Below are 17,131 nucleotides of genomic sequence, written 5' to 3'. Positions count from 1 at the left end.
TTCCTTCAGTGTATGACCAATTATGATGATGTCATCGAGATATGCAAAAGCAAAAGGTTCCATATCAGGACCAATCACTGTGTCTAACGCTCGTTGAAATGTTGCTGGAGCGGAGTGCAGTCCAAAAGGCATCACGCGCCACTGAAATAGCCCTCGACCAGGTACTGTAAACGCAGTATATTCTTTACTTTGTTCAGCCATTGGTATTTGCCAATACCCGTTCTTGAGATCAAGGCTGCTGATATATTTGGCGTCTCTGAGTTGATCTAGAATGTGTTGTATACGAGGAATCGGGTAGGCATCTGGTATTGAGTGTGCATTTACCTGACGATAATCTATGCAAAGTCGCCAACTACCATCCTTTTTCTTCACTAATACCACCGGTGAGCTATAAGGGCTATGAGAGCGTTCGATACAACCTTTTTGTAATAATTCATTTATTTCTTTGTCCAGTATTTGTTGCATGACCGGGTTTCGAGGATAGTATCTTTGCTTAATCGGTCTGTCATCCTTCATGGTGATGGAATGTGTGGTGATATTGGACAGTCCTTCAAGAGTATCGAACTTCGCTAATTCGCGAGCTAAGAATTTGTCCACATGTTCCGATTCACTTACTGTAGAATTCAGCATTACCATCTCGCGTTTCACATTTGTAGTTTTACTAAGTTTGACTGTATTTTCCCCTATTTTGAAGATACTTGACGCCGAAACCAGGAAGTCCATCCCCAAGACCATATCATGTACCATTCCTTCCAACACTAATAGTTCAACTGCATAGTCACAGGCCCCGATTCGCAGGGATGTGTGAATTATTGTATTTATGTTCCGCGGTGAACCATCTGCCAAACGTACCACCAAATCTACTTCGTTGTGTTTGCCATATAAACGTTTTGCTATGCCCGGATGAATAAAACATTTACTGGCCCCTGTATCAACCATGGCTGTCATCTGTTGATCCTGAATGAATATTTTGATAAGAAGACGATTATTTTCAATTATGAATGGTTCTGAGACGGTGTTGGAATTTCGGTCACGCCCCTTGCTTCTGGACGGCGTGACCGCTGGAAGTTTCCCGGAACTTTTCGACAGCAATCAATTGTTCGTACATCACGTCTGCCGCACTGCCAACAGAAGAGGATACGAGGGTTCTGACATCCCCGCGCTTGGTGTCCTTGTCGTCCATATCGAAAGCAAGCTGAAGCTAAGTTTATTGGTTCCACTGCTGCAAGTACCATCGGTTTATCTCGTCGTTCTGGTGTTGTAAAAGATTCCCTTGGTTTTCTGCTTTTTCCTTCGTCCCGAACTGCTTCGTAGTCGTTAGCGAGTAATATAAGCTCTCGTAATGTACAAAACTCGCGTCGCTTTATATGCATCCTGTATTCTGTTAAACTATTTCGGTAGAATCGTTCAAGCTTTGCTCCATCGTCCATTTTCAAATGTTGCATCAACTTCTGCAATTCCAACACGTATGTTTTAAATGATTCACCAGGTTTCTGCATTCTGTTTCTTAACTCGTCTTCTAAGCGCTCGAAGTAACGATGAGGAAGGAAAAATTCTAGAAAATCAAATTTGAACTGCTCCCAGTGGTCCCAGTCCCCTTTATTGTGACGGAACCATACCAAGGCCTGCCCTTTCAGTAATTCTGGCATCGCACGAGGTAGCATATTTTTAGCAATATCATATCCACTCGCTAACTCTTCCACACGCTCCACAAACGCCAACGGATCGCCGCTCTCATCAAATCGGACCGCCCATTTTCTAGCCTGATCGATGACTGTTGCTTGCATGATTCTAGGTTGTGTATATGGTACGTGTAACGTATGTTGCGTGTACTGCTGCTGATGAAAAGGAAGAGTCAATTGTGGAATATTGTCTTGGCATCGCTCCGTTGTCTGTTCTGGGGGTGGCAATGGTATTTCCTCCACGGCGTGATCGCATTCTACTTCACCTACGGACACTCTGCTATGTCTATCTTCAAGTTCTTTTAATCGTGTTATTACCTGCGGTTTGTGGTCAGCTTGTGCAATAAAGTTTGCCAATCGCCGGCGCAATTCATCGACGACACCAATTGAATCTTGTTCGAATTCGTCCAGATAAGCGACTAGCTCTTCTTTGCGTAAATTTCTTACCCAGCTGCGACCCATATTAACTGATATACGATGTTTTGCGATATCTGAACCTAAAAAACTAGCTGTGTTTCGATGTATTTTGTTGAACCTTAGTCGAGGGTCCCTGCTCGGGCGCCACTTGTAATGAACCTACTTTTTGTATCCGGGGTAGTACTCAGCCGAGTCCAAGGTCTTACAAGAAATTTTTATTCGCAGAGACCCAAGCGTTTAACAACGTAGTTTCCACCGTTGCGATGTAATAAACAATAATAGACAACAAATAAAATTCTTTTTTTAACAATATAAAAATTTTAATTATAGAAAATAAATAAATAATTCAAAAGAAAATTAGATTATAATATTGTACGTTTTTCTATTTGACAATTTTTATACGCATTTTTATTTCAGCAAAAGAATTATTCCAGAGATCGAAAATTGTATAACACTTTTTTTTTTTTTTAATTATATGAAATAAATAAATAATTAAATTTCAAAACAATTATGAATTTTAAAATAATATTAAAACAAAATTAAATTACATTTAATTGTACATTAATTTTTTTTTTCTTATGTTTTTCTATTTGACAATTTTTATACGCATATTATTTCAGCAAAAGAACTATTCAATAGATCGAACATTACCTTAACATTTCAGCTTCGTAATGATGTAACATCCAATTCAGGGTGAAAAGAAAAAAAATCCAGCAGCACTTAAGATTTCAATTACCTCCTTGTGTTCATCAGCATGTCGAGAGGACACCCAAGCCGCGCCGCGCCCGTTGCCTGCGGTGTCAACACTTTCGTTAGGATATACGAAATTCGTAAAGAACTTGTACTTGTACGGACTCTTATAATCGACCACTGTTAAAGCCGTCGATTATTTCTTTTTGTACTGTTGTTCTTTAAAATTTTTCAAAGTAACTCAAATAAATTTTTCGATTTATATTGTTAAGTCCACCACAAATATTTTTACCGCTTCGCGCCGTGTCGCGGGTACCATACGTTGTGTTCAAAATCAATCACGAGCGATTTTATTATTTTAATTAAAATTTCTAAGATTCAAACTTCTTTATTTAAATTTAACTATGTATCATACTAATAGGTTTATAAATGTTTCACTTTTTTTACTTTTATTCAACACAAAGAAGAAATAAGCCACACTTCCGAGCCTTTTTTTTTTTTTAAAAAAAAATTTGTTGTTCGACACTTCACCGCACTGTGTCCAAGAAAATCAAAAACCAAGAGAGCTCTTCTTTCTGATGCACGCAGTTTTATATCGTTAACGATCAACGGTATCAGCTGTAACTACGTTAGAGTTCAACGACCGTGATCGAAGCTCGTTAACTAATCCCACTGCAATGCACCAATGGAAATCCCGCCTCAAGGCGAATTCATGTGGAAGTTATGGGTTGTTTCTGGACTAAGCTTTGTTTCAGTTCCACATCTTTGCTCAAAAGCTTTCTTAATTTGACAGCTCGTTTCTTTATTATAATTTTGTTTTGATCTTTCTTTTTTTATAAAATGTGTTTCAGTGCCATTTACGGAAATTTCTTTAAATTAATTTAATTAATTCATAAAGTTCGATCCAACTAATATTCAACAAGGGCAGTAGAGCATTCTTCCAATATATTAGTATACACAACTTTAATTTCCTTTTTACTTTATTGCAATTTCAGTTTGCCCATTGTAAAAAAATTCGGTTGATGGCGGCAGTGGAATTCGCGGAAATTAATTTGAATTTATTTTAATTAATATAGTTCGAACTATATTAATTAAAAAAAATTAATATTCAAAAAAAACAGCCATACCCACGACGTTGTGACAATTTAAAAATTGCAAAAATTGTAATCGTTACAAATATTGTACCTTCTCTTTCTCTACTTCGGAAAAAAAAATGAAATTAAATAATTTCATAATATTAAATTAATACTAAAGAAAAAATAATATAAATTAGTTACACTTTAAATTAGAAGATCAAGGAAAAGCCTTTAATCACACACATGTGTTATAACATATGTTAGTGGTGATGTGAAAATAAAGTATGATAATAATGAATACCCAACTTTTGGTTTCATGAAACACAGAACCAACATTTACTCCATTAAGTTGTACGAAGTTCGCTAAATACTCTCATGAATTCTAATCAAACAATATGATTTTCCTTATGTCAGAAATGGCAACCAAGTTCAGAACACTAAGCTGTACATTAATTTCATTGCAGTTTGTATAGATTTATAGGTATTTTAATGCAATTTTATTAAATATACTTTGTTGCTGAACAGTCTTAAAAAACACAGTGACATGAAATATGTCGGACCAACACATTCGCGTTATATTACTTAAAATTACGCTATGTGCGATACGATTTTATATATACATGGTTTACCATTTATTTTTACATATAATATTAGCTGATTAGTATATTGGAATGCATAAACTTAACTCTAAACTTATAATTGATTCATTAATGATCTCCTTTACCATATGAAAGTACGATAGAGATCTGCTCGCAATACACCAAGCAATAAAGCATTTCAAACATATGTTGAAAAGCAGAAACTGTATGGTATTAAATAATCACATATCCATCATTTTCGTATTTCAACAAAGTCCTGAAAAGCATTGCCTAAATAACTTTAAAATTTTAACTACATAGATCAATTTACTACAAACATCAAACACTTACCTGGAAAAGTGGCCATACAGAAAGTAGAAGAAGGGTCTGAAAGATAGACTTCGATCAACTAGCAGAAAGTCAACAGAACGATCGAGAAATATAACGTCTGTAATCGCTGAAAAGGGTACACATATCTGGGTCATTGAATCACATTGTATGCAATTTTTCAACAAATCACAGATGAGTACCGTAGACAAGATTTTTAAATTTAATTTAACCAAGGTTACAATAAAATTGATTAGTGATTTAATCATCATGCAGTTGGTTGGTGCAAAACATCTACGTACACGTACACAACATTTACAATCAAACGGAATTTTGGAACGATTCCTCCGAATATTTAAATGTAGCCTAAAACAAAGGTAAACAGATGAATTACCGCTGGTGTTGCTGGTTCTACGAAGTGCGTACTAAGACAATATCCAAGCGAACCCAGCTAAAATGGTATAATGGCAAGTCTCTAAAGCTGGATAGGGAATTTTTTGAAAAGACATCCCACGACGAGCACGACTCCGAATTCGCAGTATTCCCAGAGGAGAGAATAAATTAACTATGTTCGATTATAACCATTTAAAACAAAAACGTTCGTACAACGAGCTCTAGAGACGTGTTCACATGTATTCCTGAGAGATCCGCTGCAACCAAGCCCATATACGCACCCAGTATAACCATCTCGGCAGAAGCTTTACCAAAGCCGCGTTGCTTCCGTTTGCCGGTTAGATTTGCAACATAAAATCAGTTACAGATAACATGGCACCGTTATCCGCTTAGCCCACTGGCGAGCGAGTGATCTGGCAATCAGACAGCAACTAACAGTTTTACACAAAAAATACAAAAACTATAATATAAAGGCACAAAAATTACACAAGAAAGTTGTGTTTTTAGTTTGTTTAAAATATATAAAATAAAAATGCCCATAAAGCCACATCTCTCTGGCCACAGGGGAACTATACTAATTATCAATAGACGTAATAAGTTCACTATATATTTTACATTCAAAAACTTTTTATTCTTAGAAGAAGAAAACTGCTGATTTATTACTACAAAAATCCAAATTTTAGACTACTGCTAAGCATGTTTTCTCTAACAATTACGCACAATTTCTCTAACAATTTCTCTAACAATCTATTGTTTTTATCTGCAATCAGTTACATGTCATGCTCTAGATCTGTTCCAGTTCTTTTCATGTAAAAGTGCACTAAAGTTGAAAATGAAAATAAAATTATATTTCCCCTGAGAAAACCAGTTTACGTAAAAAGTGTTATATATTTAGGTAATATGTTTTTGTTCCTATTGGCCTTTTTTTTGACTGGACATGTAAACGAACTAAGCCTTTAGATCTACTCCCGAATCAGTAGTCTAATAATAATATAGATTACTACTCTATTAGCACTAAGGACGTGTGCGAGTTAGGCTAAGTTGATGCTAAACCAAATGGGAGATTTTTTAGGATTTTTTGCACTGCACACATTTAGCCATTTATCAACACGTATCGACACATCACTACATTATCGGCACAACTTAGAATTTCCCTCATATAGAACCCAACTTAGCCTAACTCGCACACGACCTAAGTAAGTATTTAATAAAATGTCTTTTTTTATTAATTGAATATATAATCGATATAATTTAAAATAACAATCATATAATTTATTTTTTTGTGTGATATTTTATTACGTGAGCTTTATAAAAGATTATAAAAATTCTATCAGCTACATAAATGAGCTCACTGTAATGTGAACGTTCACTCATTAAAATAAATGAACGAGTGCCTAAATGAGATGGTGTTAATGTGCTATTAGAGTACAATTTGTGTAGTGATAGAGTTAGTTCAAATATTTTACTTAACTCTACTTGATGAAGTAATTATTTGGTAGTTATTGTTCACAACAATATTGATTAAATAAATGTATTTTTTGATGGATCAGTATTATAGAGAGAAATTAATATTCCATGTATTGTGTTTGTTTTTTCTTTTAGTAATTGCTTATTTATTTAATTACAACTATTTACTTAATTAAATTATATTACAAGTACGTACCTGAACAAATCTTACTTAATCGTGTTTTACACTTTCTTTTATTTCTAAGCAGAAAATTTTAAATATTTTTTGAGAATTTTTCTCAACATATAAAAACTGATAATTACTCTTTGGTATTGTTATGAAGAATAATCCACTTATGGAAGTTATTCTTTGGTTTTTACAATGGTTATGTATATCGTACAAAATTATAATTATCGACTTGTAATCGATAAATATTTATCAGGTTAAGAGTAAATAGCGTCTCTGTGCATACACATAGTGTGTATTTGAGTAAGTCGAGGAAACCTATGAAGCGAAGAAGAAATTGTTTTAAATATGTTTTATGCACATATAATATTGGCCAAAAAGGGCCCATTAGCCAGAGTATGGTTAGCCGCACATTGGGATAAGAAAATAACAAAGGCTCATGTGTTTGAAACGAATATTGAAAAATCGGTTGAGGGAATCATGCAACCAAAAGTTAAATTGGCATTGAGAACTTCAGGTCATCTGCTACTTGGCGTTGTTCGCATATATTCTCGAAAAGCGAAGTATTTGCTGGCGGATTGCAATGAAGCTTTTGTAAAAATAAAGGTAGGCTATTGGAACACGAAAAAAATTTGTATAAAATACTTATTATTATTAATATAGTATTTACGTGTGCATCTGAATCCATAATATAAAGTTTGAAGTTATTTTCTTTTTTTTTTGTACAAATAAAAGTCGAATGTCTTATATGACTAAATATATTATAGAATTTTCAGTTATCTTTTGTCATCTTTTTGCCAGTAGCATAATTCTATTCATATTAAATGTTTGCTCTTTGCTGGCAAGAAACTGGTTTAGATGATTCAGTATATCTAATCCTCACACAATATGATTTTACCGTATCAAACATTTTGGTAGAGGCAGAATAAGCAAAAATCAGAATGTGCGTAATCTGGAGAATATGAAAGTGAAACAGTACATATCATCTAGGCTGTGAACGCTGTTGGCATATTTCTGAATTTGCATAAGGATTCTGCGTTTTCGATCCGGATTCAATCTAGATTTATTCTTGATCTGTCAAATGTTGCCCAATCGAAAAATGTTAGAGTAATCTAACATTTATGTCGTTGTGTTAAGAGGCATTTATAATTTTCATAAATACATATGTCGAATTATGACGTTTTGACTGTCAAGTAATATAAAACAGCTGATAAATTCAGGGTAATCTTGTTGCTCTGTCAAAATATCTACAGTGTTATAAATTTATCTCTAGTGTTATACATTTCGCTTAAGATTTATCAATTGAAAATGAAGATTGCACTAAAAATGAATCCTGATTGAAAAATGTAGCCTAGATTTACAGTACATTTTAGAATTGATCGTAGTATTGTCCAATAAAGGCTCGAAAAACGATTAAACCTCTCTTTTGAAAATGATCATAAACAGTCGCATTTGATAAATTAAATATCTCGTCATCCAGGAATATGTATATTTATCATGTCTATCAGTTTAAGCTGCTTTTTTTAGATCAGCTTAAGTTGATCTAATTCTAGCACTGGCGTTCTGCCAGTACATCTTCCAAGTTCACATTTTTCTTAATTTAGCAGTATTTTACATTTGCAATAGTAAAAAAATAAATGAATAAATATTTCATCCGAAACTTATTCAATTAATTAATGGCAAGCTTTTTGTATGTGGTAATTAGTTAATTTTAAATAAAATATAACTCCTTCAGGATAAGGTCTTAGCAGAATGGTACTGCAATAGCTAAAGCTTTCAAAAGAATGTTATTGATAAAAATACAAACAGAATAGAATGCGCGACATGTCAATGACAATCTCAGCTGTTTATTTACATAATTTACAGGACCATAACATAACAGGACCATAAACACTATTCACTTTTTCAGTCTCTTGGCTTGTGTTTTCGTCCTTATCAAGAAAGACTATAAAATATGACATATTTTCTGTTTGCTGGTGTCCATCTTTGACGGGCATTTAATCGAAACTGAGTCAACCAATTACCGAATTTAAAAGTTTTTTTAGTATGAAATCTCATCTTTCTACCGCCATCTAGCGTAACTCGAGTGGTCTTATACAACGCGGGATACAGATAACTAAAGTCATCTATTGGGAAAATAATGGAATTTACTTTCTTTTTACTACACTTAATATTTTCTCTTATTTAACTGTTTATATTTTCTATACCTTCGTTCTCCATTACTTTGTCATATACTAATAATATATTTTAAAACAAAGCAAACAAGCTTACATTTATTTAAAATTATATATTTTATGGTGAATTTGAAGAAATTATGCGTTTTTTAATTAAATTTTAATCACACCTATTTTACAACTATATTTTTTTCTTTGTCGAAAATTCACTTTTATATAAAAATTTTCCTCGAATTTGACTGTTTGATAATTTATATTCTTTATGTACAATTGAAAATATATATGTTTCTGTATATATATATTCAAGTACTTAATTTTATATATATGTGATTTTACTTCAAAAACTAACAGCCAAAAGTCAAATTTCTACTTTATATTGACGTTAAATATGAAATGTCAAACCTGATCGCTGAATCAATCATGATTTCTAAGGCTGCAGTTACATTGCATGCGAATTTTGTCTTGCCTGCTCGTACATATGTTATCTAATGCGAACACATAGGATGTTGCGGTTACATTGATTGCGAATTAACAGTTCTGTTTTGTTTGTTTTGAAAACAAAATGTATAATGATGATGAAATATATTTAACTGAAAATTCGTTATCAAATTATTTATTTATTTCAAATAACAATAGATAAATTTGGGTGCATGATTTTTATTCTTCAGAGTATAAAAATGGAGAGTTTGTCTGTTCTTCAAATAAAGAAATTAGCAAATCACAATGCATTTTCTAAAAGTAGTATATGCTTTCAAATTTATTCCCATTTATAAACTAAAAATTACATGAAAACAATTACACTACTTAAACCTTCGATTTTGCACGAACTCATGAATTTCAAACAAAATATTTTGTCTAATCAAATATTTGCATGAGAAAGATAACATGTCGCGCGAATAGTTCTCAGCAACTGTAACCACATATAAAATTACATACATTTGTTCGTACGAACACGCAAGACAAAATCCGTTGAGTTTTTAATTCTAATTCAACGACAAAAAAACTCAACAATTCTAATTCAACATGTTGAGTTTTTTTGTCGTTTATATATATGTATACATGTGCTGATTTTAAGGTCCAGGTGTTTACAATATATACTTATATCATTTTTTTTCGACTCATATATTTAATGTTTATATTAAAAAAAATTATATTTGATCCACTAATTTTTTCATAGATGGCGTTTCGACCTGGAATGGTGGATTTACCTGAAGGGCATAGAGAAGCAAATGTAAACGCAATAACTTTGCCAGAAGTTTTTCACGATTTTGACACAGCTCTTCCAGAAATTAACGATATTGATATAGAAGCACAGTTTGCAATTAATCAATCTCGAGCAGATGAAATAACTATGCGAGAAGATTATGGAAGTCTTTCATTGTCGCTTCATGATGATGGATTTGGTGATATTGGTTTTGATGGTGATACTCCCGATTTAATACGTGCTGGTCTTGACTCTACGATTAACGTAATTTAAAATGTTTAATTATGTTTAATTATATATTAATTATAATAATATATAATTTTTTTTTTTTGGATTTTAGAATCAATTATTTGAGGAAAATGTTATTGCAAGTGAATCGAAACCCGAGTTTAGTAAATTAAACGATGCTGAAATGTCTAGTGGACATCTGGATGGAGATAGCTTTGGAGATGAGTTTGGACGTAAGTTATTTGTTTATATATAAATATTATGAAATACGATTTCCTATAATTAATGTATAGACCGGTAGAAATTCAAAATACTTTTTATAGGTTTTCCTTATCAATATTTGATAAATTGTTTGCAAATTAAACTATATTTTGTTTACCTGCAAGATTAATAGTTACAATTACTTAATGAAACTTACTTCCTTCACTTAATTGGTCATTATAACCGTTAGACACTTTTAGGCGTGTCGGAAATCCTTCACTAGCCTTCTCTACATATTGCGCGCTAGCACCAGACAAAAACATCAAGCTACGATATATTATCCAATATCCAACCCAATACAATCCTTTCACCATTAAGAATATATTAATCTTCTGTTATTTCTGATGGTACCTTTTTAATCGAGTTATTTATCGTTTTTCATCGTCGATGCTTATGGGCTATATATATTAGGACATATAAATTGAGCGGTTTTTCGACAGTTATTTTTATTCTATGAGAGACGATTCGACTAATGAGTTCATAGTAGCAGCTTTTGGTAAGACTAATTCTTCGCTTGATCTTAAGAATAATGTTTTTGGTTTAAATGCTGATTTCAAAACAGTCAAAACAGAAAAATTGATAAATTTATATACAAAATTAATTTGTAACTGCTGCGCATTATATACATAAGTTATCAACATAACTTTGGAATAATTCAATGACATAAATTGCAAACTGTCTCATACAGTAAAATCGCAACGCCCGTGGTAAAAGGCATATGATCTTTGTATACGATTTGGTTCAAGGAATATTTTTTTCCTATTCAAAATCTAGACATTTAAATGTTGATTTGTAAATTCAATAATATAAATTCCTGATTGCTAATAAATTTTATTAATTAAATTTAAGGTAGTTAATATTACTATTGCATATATTGTAAATAATAATAATATAATATAATTAAATATACATATGTTTAATTATTTTTAGAGCCCAAACTTTTTGAAGATGATATCTTTGGTGAGCCCCCAATGGATACACGCGTGAATAAAGAAATATCTGCAAATGATTGCGTTAATGATTCGGATGATGATGATAACAATCATTTCAATAGTGGTAACAATTCACCAATGTATACGTCCCACGATTCTCAGTTGCAAAAATTAATTGAAGGTATAAAAAATTTTTAATTCATATTTAATTTAATATTAACACTTAACCTTTAAATAGATTCTGTAGGTAATAAAAACGTTGAAGACGATTTGTTAAAAGAAAAAGAAAACGTCCTGGAACAATCTACAATAGTACAAAATGAAGATGAGAGTTTTGCTCTTGCTCCTATAGATGCATCCGCTTACAAAGGAATAACGAAAACAAAAAGAAAACGAAAATTGATTGTAGATGAAATAAAAAACATATCTGGTGAAGAAATGAAAGCTCAATTGGCAAATACATCGGATATTGTTACTACCTTAGATCTTGCGCCCCCCACCAAGAGGTGGTGAATTAATTCAAATTTAGTTATTATTTTTAAAAATTAAATAAATGCCGTTTCAGGTTAATGTATTGGAAGGAGACTGGAGGAGTAGAAAAACTATTTTCGTTGCCGTCAAGAACAATTCCTGCTCGATTTTTATTTGTTAATTATCAACGTCATCTCATATCCCGATTTACTCAGTTAGAAGATTTTTCTGCTCTTGGTCCTAGTGATCTTTTAGCTATAGATCAATTTCAACATGATAGTGATATAAATATCCTTAATAATAGAAAAGGACGCAAACGTAAAGTGGATTCATTTGGTTTGAACAATCAAATAAATGAAAATATTGGCGATGTTAATCAACAAAGTCTTGTGCAGCCAGAATTAATGCGAGATGCAGAAAATTATTCAGCAGTTGGTGGCATATCAATCAATGCTAATGTTAATACAACTGATTCTGCGAATGGTATTCCTTTATTCGAAACAGTTGCTAGTCCTGAACATTTCTTTTCTATGAATGATGTACATCATGTTACAAATTCTGACGACATTCCTTATATTACAAGAAATGCTGAAAATGATATAAATGACGAATTTAATCAATCAGATCCAGCACCAACTGAATTACATCACGATCATCTGTCTCCGCATCATTCTGGGATCGAGAATATTGATTCACTTCCAAATTTGAACGTAGATCAAGTTTCTTCTATACTTAATGAATCAAAAGATCCTGATGGTGTTACAGAAAGTAATGCTGACAAATCGTATAAAATGATGTCAGAGTGGAATGATTATGACCTTCCACTTCCTATAGAATTACAGGTAATTAGTCATAAAATATTCTTAGTAATTCTTAGATGACTGATTTGACTTTTGATATGATAAAATTATAAAAAAAACTGAAAATGGTCTATGAAGGACCGAAATATCTGTTATAAAACTAATGTTTTTATTCACATATTTTCTTTTAAAATTAAATTAATATAAAACAAAAATATGTTTTTGACAAAAACAACAAATATATATAAACAATTAGAGTCGATGCAGTTAATATTTACAAAATTATTTATAATATTTAAAATTTACTTATAATAAATATAATTTTTAGAATCCCTGTGATGAACAATTGGAAAATGAAACGAATGAACAGTTTGAAGAACGAGTTTTAAACAAAAGAGCTGCACAATTGTTTTATGCTGTAAAGTCACGCCTTGTTAAACAAGAACGTTTACTTTTATCAGAGTTAACGACGAGAAATTCACGGAAACAAGTAAGTCTCTTTAATAGAAATTGGTATTTGCAGAATTTTTAAAATTATGAAATAATTATTAAATTGTATACTAATGTATGAAATCACATAAAATCACTAACCAAAGAGACAACTTACTACTTATAATAACTACATTCAAATTTTATATTTAACTAATGCAGTTACAAAAAGACTAGCAAGTGTTCAACCCATTATATATATATATTTCACGAAATATTAAAAATGTAATTTCAAATAAAATATTGAAAATAATCTTAATTTATTTTCAGGCTGCCCAAAAATTTTATTCGTTGTTAGTTTTAAAAAAGTTTCGAGCGCTAGACATATCGCAAAGTATACCATATTCTGAAGTCGTAATAACGCGAGGACCGCTTTTTGAAAATCCAAAACTGTAATGTAAAAAAATGTAACATTTTGTACCGTATTTAAATGAATAATTAAAATTTTAACTAGAATTAAGAAAACAATACAATTATTAAATTTTTTTTATATTTAAATAAAATCCTGTTGTACAAATTATAAAATGTTAAGAATTTGTATATTTTTTTCATAACACATGTAAATAAAGCAAGTAAAGGTCTAACTTAAATCCAGTCACTAATTGTTTTTGTTTTTGGCTTTTTTAACTTCAAAATAAAAATACACTTTGAACGAGATTAGAGTTTAAGAACATGCATCAGATCATCTGCACAAGGGTGCATATAGTCTAAATCTGGTTTATGCAATGATATTTTATTTGATAAGCTCCAAAAGTCTTATCTTTAAGTGCCGATATCATTTGTGCCAAATAATATAATTGCTGTCTTTTGCCATAGCCAACCAACGCAACAGATTTTATTAGTGTGATATTAACAGAAATTTTTACATTTCTGCTAAAGCATGGAAGAACAGTACATGCATTTGATAGTTGTTGCTTTTATGGTTTCTTCATTAGGCAGAGCAAAATGTTAAAATTTTTTCTGCTTTAAGGAGATCGCTTTTTGTAAAAATACATGAATACTTGATAACTAGATAGAGTTCTTAGTATGTGTACGAAGGTAGTTGTAGATGAAGTAGAGTTATTTGATACTGAGTGAATGGACTAACACCAACAACACTTCTATTCTGCCTTCTTATTGCACACTTACTAACCCAGGAGGAAACGGATCGATTTGTCATCAAAGAGATGGACGTCTGTAGACGATCGATTCAAATGTATGGCGGTCTTCGAAGACATTTTCAAACAAATTAGCTAAATGTCTTCGAAGAAATTTTACGTATATGTCTCGAAGATTGGATGCGTCCATGTCTTGCATAGCGGACGCATTCGATTGAAAATAGTACGCTCATAGCGTAGCAACTCATTTAATTTATTTATAGATTTTCTTGTTTCTCTTTAAATTACCATTTTCCATTTAGACAAACTGTCATCGAAAATCGAAAAAACTTCTTAAAAATTATGTAGGACGTAGAAAATGGATCTCTTATTTAGATAGATTTATCTTAAATTTTTAAACATTTTCCTCCATTTTTTATTTTCTTTTTTTATTTTCTTTTTTTATTTTCATTAATCAAAAGAAGTCAACAGATCCGCGATCACGCATTCTGCCGCCGTACGGTATATCACGCCATCCAGTGCGCGGAAGGTTTCACCCGACCCGGGTACCGTCAGCCGCCCGCCCGTAATCCGGGCTGCGTCAACACATGCAACGGCCGCCCCAGATCGAAGCAGAAGTAATTGGTAATATCGACCAGCGCTGAAATAGGCCGCAGGCCGATGCTTTCCAGCCGGTTGCGCAGCCATTCCGGGCTGGGGCCATTTTTGACGCCACGGATCGTGCGCCCCAACACCCATGGGCAGGCCTCGGGGAATGTATTGGCCCACTCCACCGGCGAGGGGAAACGCCCCTCCACCGCCTCGGCCAGCCAAGGCCGCAATGTGCCAAGCCCGGCAGCCGCGAGATCGCGCGCAATCCCGCGCACACCCAGCGCATCGCCACGGTTGGGAGTAATGGCGATATCAATCACCACCTCATCCAGCCCGGCAAAATCGGCATAAGACTGTCCGGGTAGCGTATCTTCAGGCAGCTCGGCTATGCCATCGCTTTCAGCGCCCAGCCCCAGTTCACGCAGGGAGCAGAGCATACCGCCACTGGCCTCGCCCCGGATCGCACCCTTTTTTATGGTAATATCCAGCCCCGGCACATAGGTGCCCGGTGGCGCGAAAATCACCGCAAGTCCGGTACGCGCATTCGGCGCACCGCAGACAACCTGCACGTTTTCAAAACCCGGCCCGGCATCAACCTGACACACCCGCAGACGATCCGCATTCGGGTGCTGAACCGCTTCAACAATCCGCGCGGTCAAAAACGGCGCAATGGCCGCGCCACGGTTTTCAACGCTTTCGACCTCAAGGCCGATACGGTTCAGGGTAGCGCAGATTTCGGCCAGAGTTGCCTGCGTTTCCAGGTGCTCATACAGCCATGACAGCGTGAATTTCATTCTCTACACCCCTTCGTGCAGCATGGCGGGCGCGAGCGGATCAGAGCCGTAATGCCGCAGCCAGCGGATATCACTTTCATAGAACGACCGCAGGTCGGGAATGCCGTTCTTGAGCATGGTCAGGCGTTCCACCCCCATACCGAAGGCAAACCCCTGCCACGTGCATGGGTCCAGCCCGCAATTGGCCAGAACGCGCGCATGCACCATGCCTGCTCCCAGCACCTCCAGCCAGTCTTCACCCGCGCCGATTTCGCCTGTCTTACGCGACCAGCCGATATCCACTTCCAAAGAAGGTTCGGTAAAAGGAAAGTAAGAAGAACGGAAACGAACCGGCATATCCGGCTTGCCAAAAAAGGCGCGCAGGAAGTCGATCAGGCAGCCCTTGAGGTGGCCCAGCGTAATATCCTGCCCGACCACAAGCCCTTCGCACTGGTGGAACATGGGCGAGTGCGTCGCGTCATGATCGGCACGATAGGTGCGACCGGGGGCAATGATACGGATCGGCGGTTTCTGCGCCAGCATGGTGCGGATCTGCACGCCCGATGTCTGGGTACGCAGAACGCGCGCCACATCCAGCCCCGGCACGGGCGGCAGGTAAAACGTGTCGTGATCCGTGCGGGCGGGATGATGGGCAGGCGTATTGAGTGCGGAAAAATTGTGCCAGTCGGTTTCGATATCCGGCCCTTCCGCCACCTGAAAGTCCATGGCGCCAAAAATGGCGGTCATTTCCTCGATCGCGCGGCTGATCGGGTGGATATAGCCCTGCTGGACAGGCGCTGGCGGCAAACTGACATCAACCCGCTCAGCCACAAGCCGCGCCTCAAGGGCGGCGGCTTCAAGGGCGCGGCCCCGTTCTTCAACCGCCTGTGTCAGTTCATCACGTAGGCGGTTGAGGGCAACGCCGCGCTGCTTGCGTTCCTCCGGTGCCATTTTACCCAAAGCCTTCAGCAGCCCGGTCAGGCGGCCGGACTTGCCAAGCGTGGCTACACGCACGGCATCCCAGGCTTTCAGGTCTGTCACGGCTGTCAGTTCAGACAGGACTTCGTGCCGAAGAGTATCAAGATCGTCGCTCATGGAACCCCACACGAGGAGAAAACGCTACCCGGCGGATACAATTTCCTGCCCGCCGAGGAAAGCCCCGATCCCTAAAAACCCTCCATTTGCGTCGATTAAGCTCGCCCCTGACCGCCCATAATAGGCCGATTTACAGCCCACAACGCAAAAAAGGCCGCCCGGAAAACCGGGCGGCCCTTCTTGTAAAGCCGTAAAAGCCTGTCAGGCGCCTGATAATCAG

General features: G+C 35.4%; 4 protein-coding genes across 4 annotated transcripts in view; 1 reads left to right on the top strand and 3 right to left on the bottom strand.

Moving 5' to 3' along the window:
• Positions 1–7,042: 7,042 nt before the first annotated feature.
• On the top strand, positions 7,043–13,937 carry LOC119680093 (double-strand-break repair protein rad21 homolog). Its single transcript, XM_038092737.1, has 8 exons — positions 7,043–7,402; positions 10,148–10,438; positions 10,515–10,635; positions 11,594–11,776; positions 11,834–12,104; positions 12,161–12,908; positions 13,195–13,356; positions 13,626–13,937. Exons 1-8 carry the CDS (start codon positions 7,145–7,147, stop codon positions 13,749–13,751), a joined length of 2,160 nt encoding a protein of 719 aa, XP_037948665.1. The 5' UTR covers positions 7,043–7,144; the 3' UTR covers positions 13,752–13,937.
• Positions 13,938–15,003: 1,066 nt separating this feature from the next.
• LOC119676032 (phenylalanine--tRNA ligase beta subunit-like) lies at positions 15,004–15,837 on the bottom strand. The gene has a single exon (XM_038087254.1). The coding sequence runs from the start codon at positions 15,835–15,837 to the stop codon at positions 15,004–15,006; it is 834 nt and encodes a 277-aa protein (XP_037943182.1).
• Positions 15,838–15,840: 3 nt separating this feature from the next.
• LOC119676030 (phenylalanine--tRNA ligase alpha subunit-like) lies at positions 15,841–16,911 on the bottom strand. The gene has a single exon (XM_038087253.1). It carries the CDS (start codon positions 16,909–16,911, stop codon positions 15,841–15,843), a length of 1,071 nt encoding a protein of 356 aa, XP_037943181.1.
• Positions 16,912–17,006: 95 nt separating this feature from the next.
• LOC119676029 (uncharacterized protein K02A2.6-like) overlaps positions 17,007–17,131 on the bottom strand; it is a 5,295-nt gene continuing 5,170 nt past the window's right edge. The window contains exon 3 of the mRNA XM_038087252.1: positions 17,007–17,120. Coding sequence (XP_037943180.1) covers positions 17,007–17,120 — 114 coding nt within the window. The remainder of the gene's footprint in view (positions 17,121–17,131) is intronic.

This window comes from Teleopsis dalmanni, chromosome 2 (assembly GCF_002237135.1).
Source record: "Teleopsis dalmanni isolate 2A chromosome 2, ASM223713v2, whole genome shotgun sequence".
Classification (NCBI taxonomy): domain Eukaryota; kingdom Metazoa; phylum Arthropoda; class Insecta; order Diptera; family Diopsidae; genus Teleopsis; species Teleopsis dalmanni.
The sequence above is the reverse complement of the archived record's forward strand: the minus strand, read 5'-3'. Positions and strand labels throughout refer to the sequence as shown.

What these genes read in the sequence shown, in the direction of transcription:
- LOC119676030 (XM_038087253.1), bottom strand. Translation starts at nt 16,911, where the DNA reads ATGAGCGACGATCTTGATACTCTTCGGCACGAAGTCCTGTCTGAACTG.
- LOC119680093 (XM_038092737.1), top strand. Translation starts at nt 7,145, where the DNA reads ATGTTTTATGCACATATAATATTGGCCAAAAAGGGCCCATTAGCCAGA. An exon ending in CTTTGGAGATGAGTTTGGAC is followed by an intron (nt 10,636 to 11,593) that starts GTAAGTTATTTG and finishes AATTATTTTTAG; the next exon opens with AGCCCAAACTTTTTGAAGAT. An exon ending in CACTTCCTATAGAATTACAG is followed by an intron (nt 12,909 to 13,194) that starts GTAATTAGTCAT and finishes TATAATTTTTAG; the next exon opens with AATCCCTGTGATGAACAATT.
- LOC119676032 (XM_038087254.1), bottom strand. Translation starts at nt 15,837, where the DNA reads ATGAAATTCACGCTGTCATGGCTGTATGAGCACCTGGAAACGCAGGCA.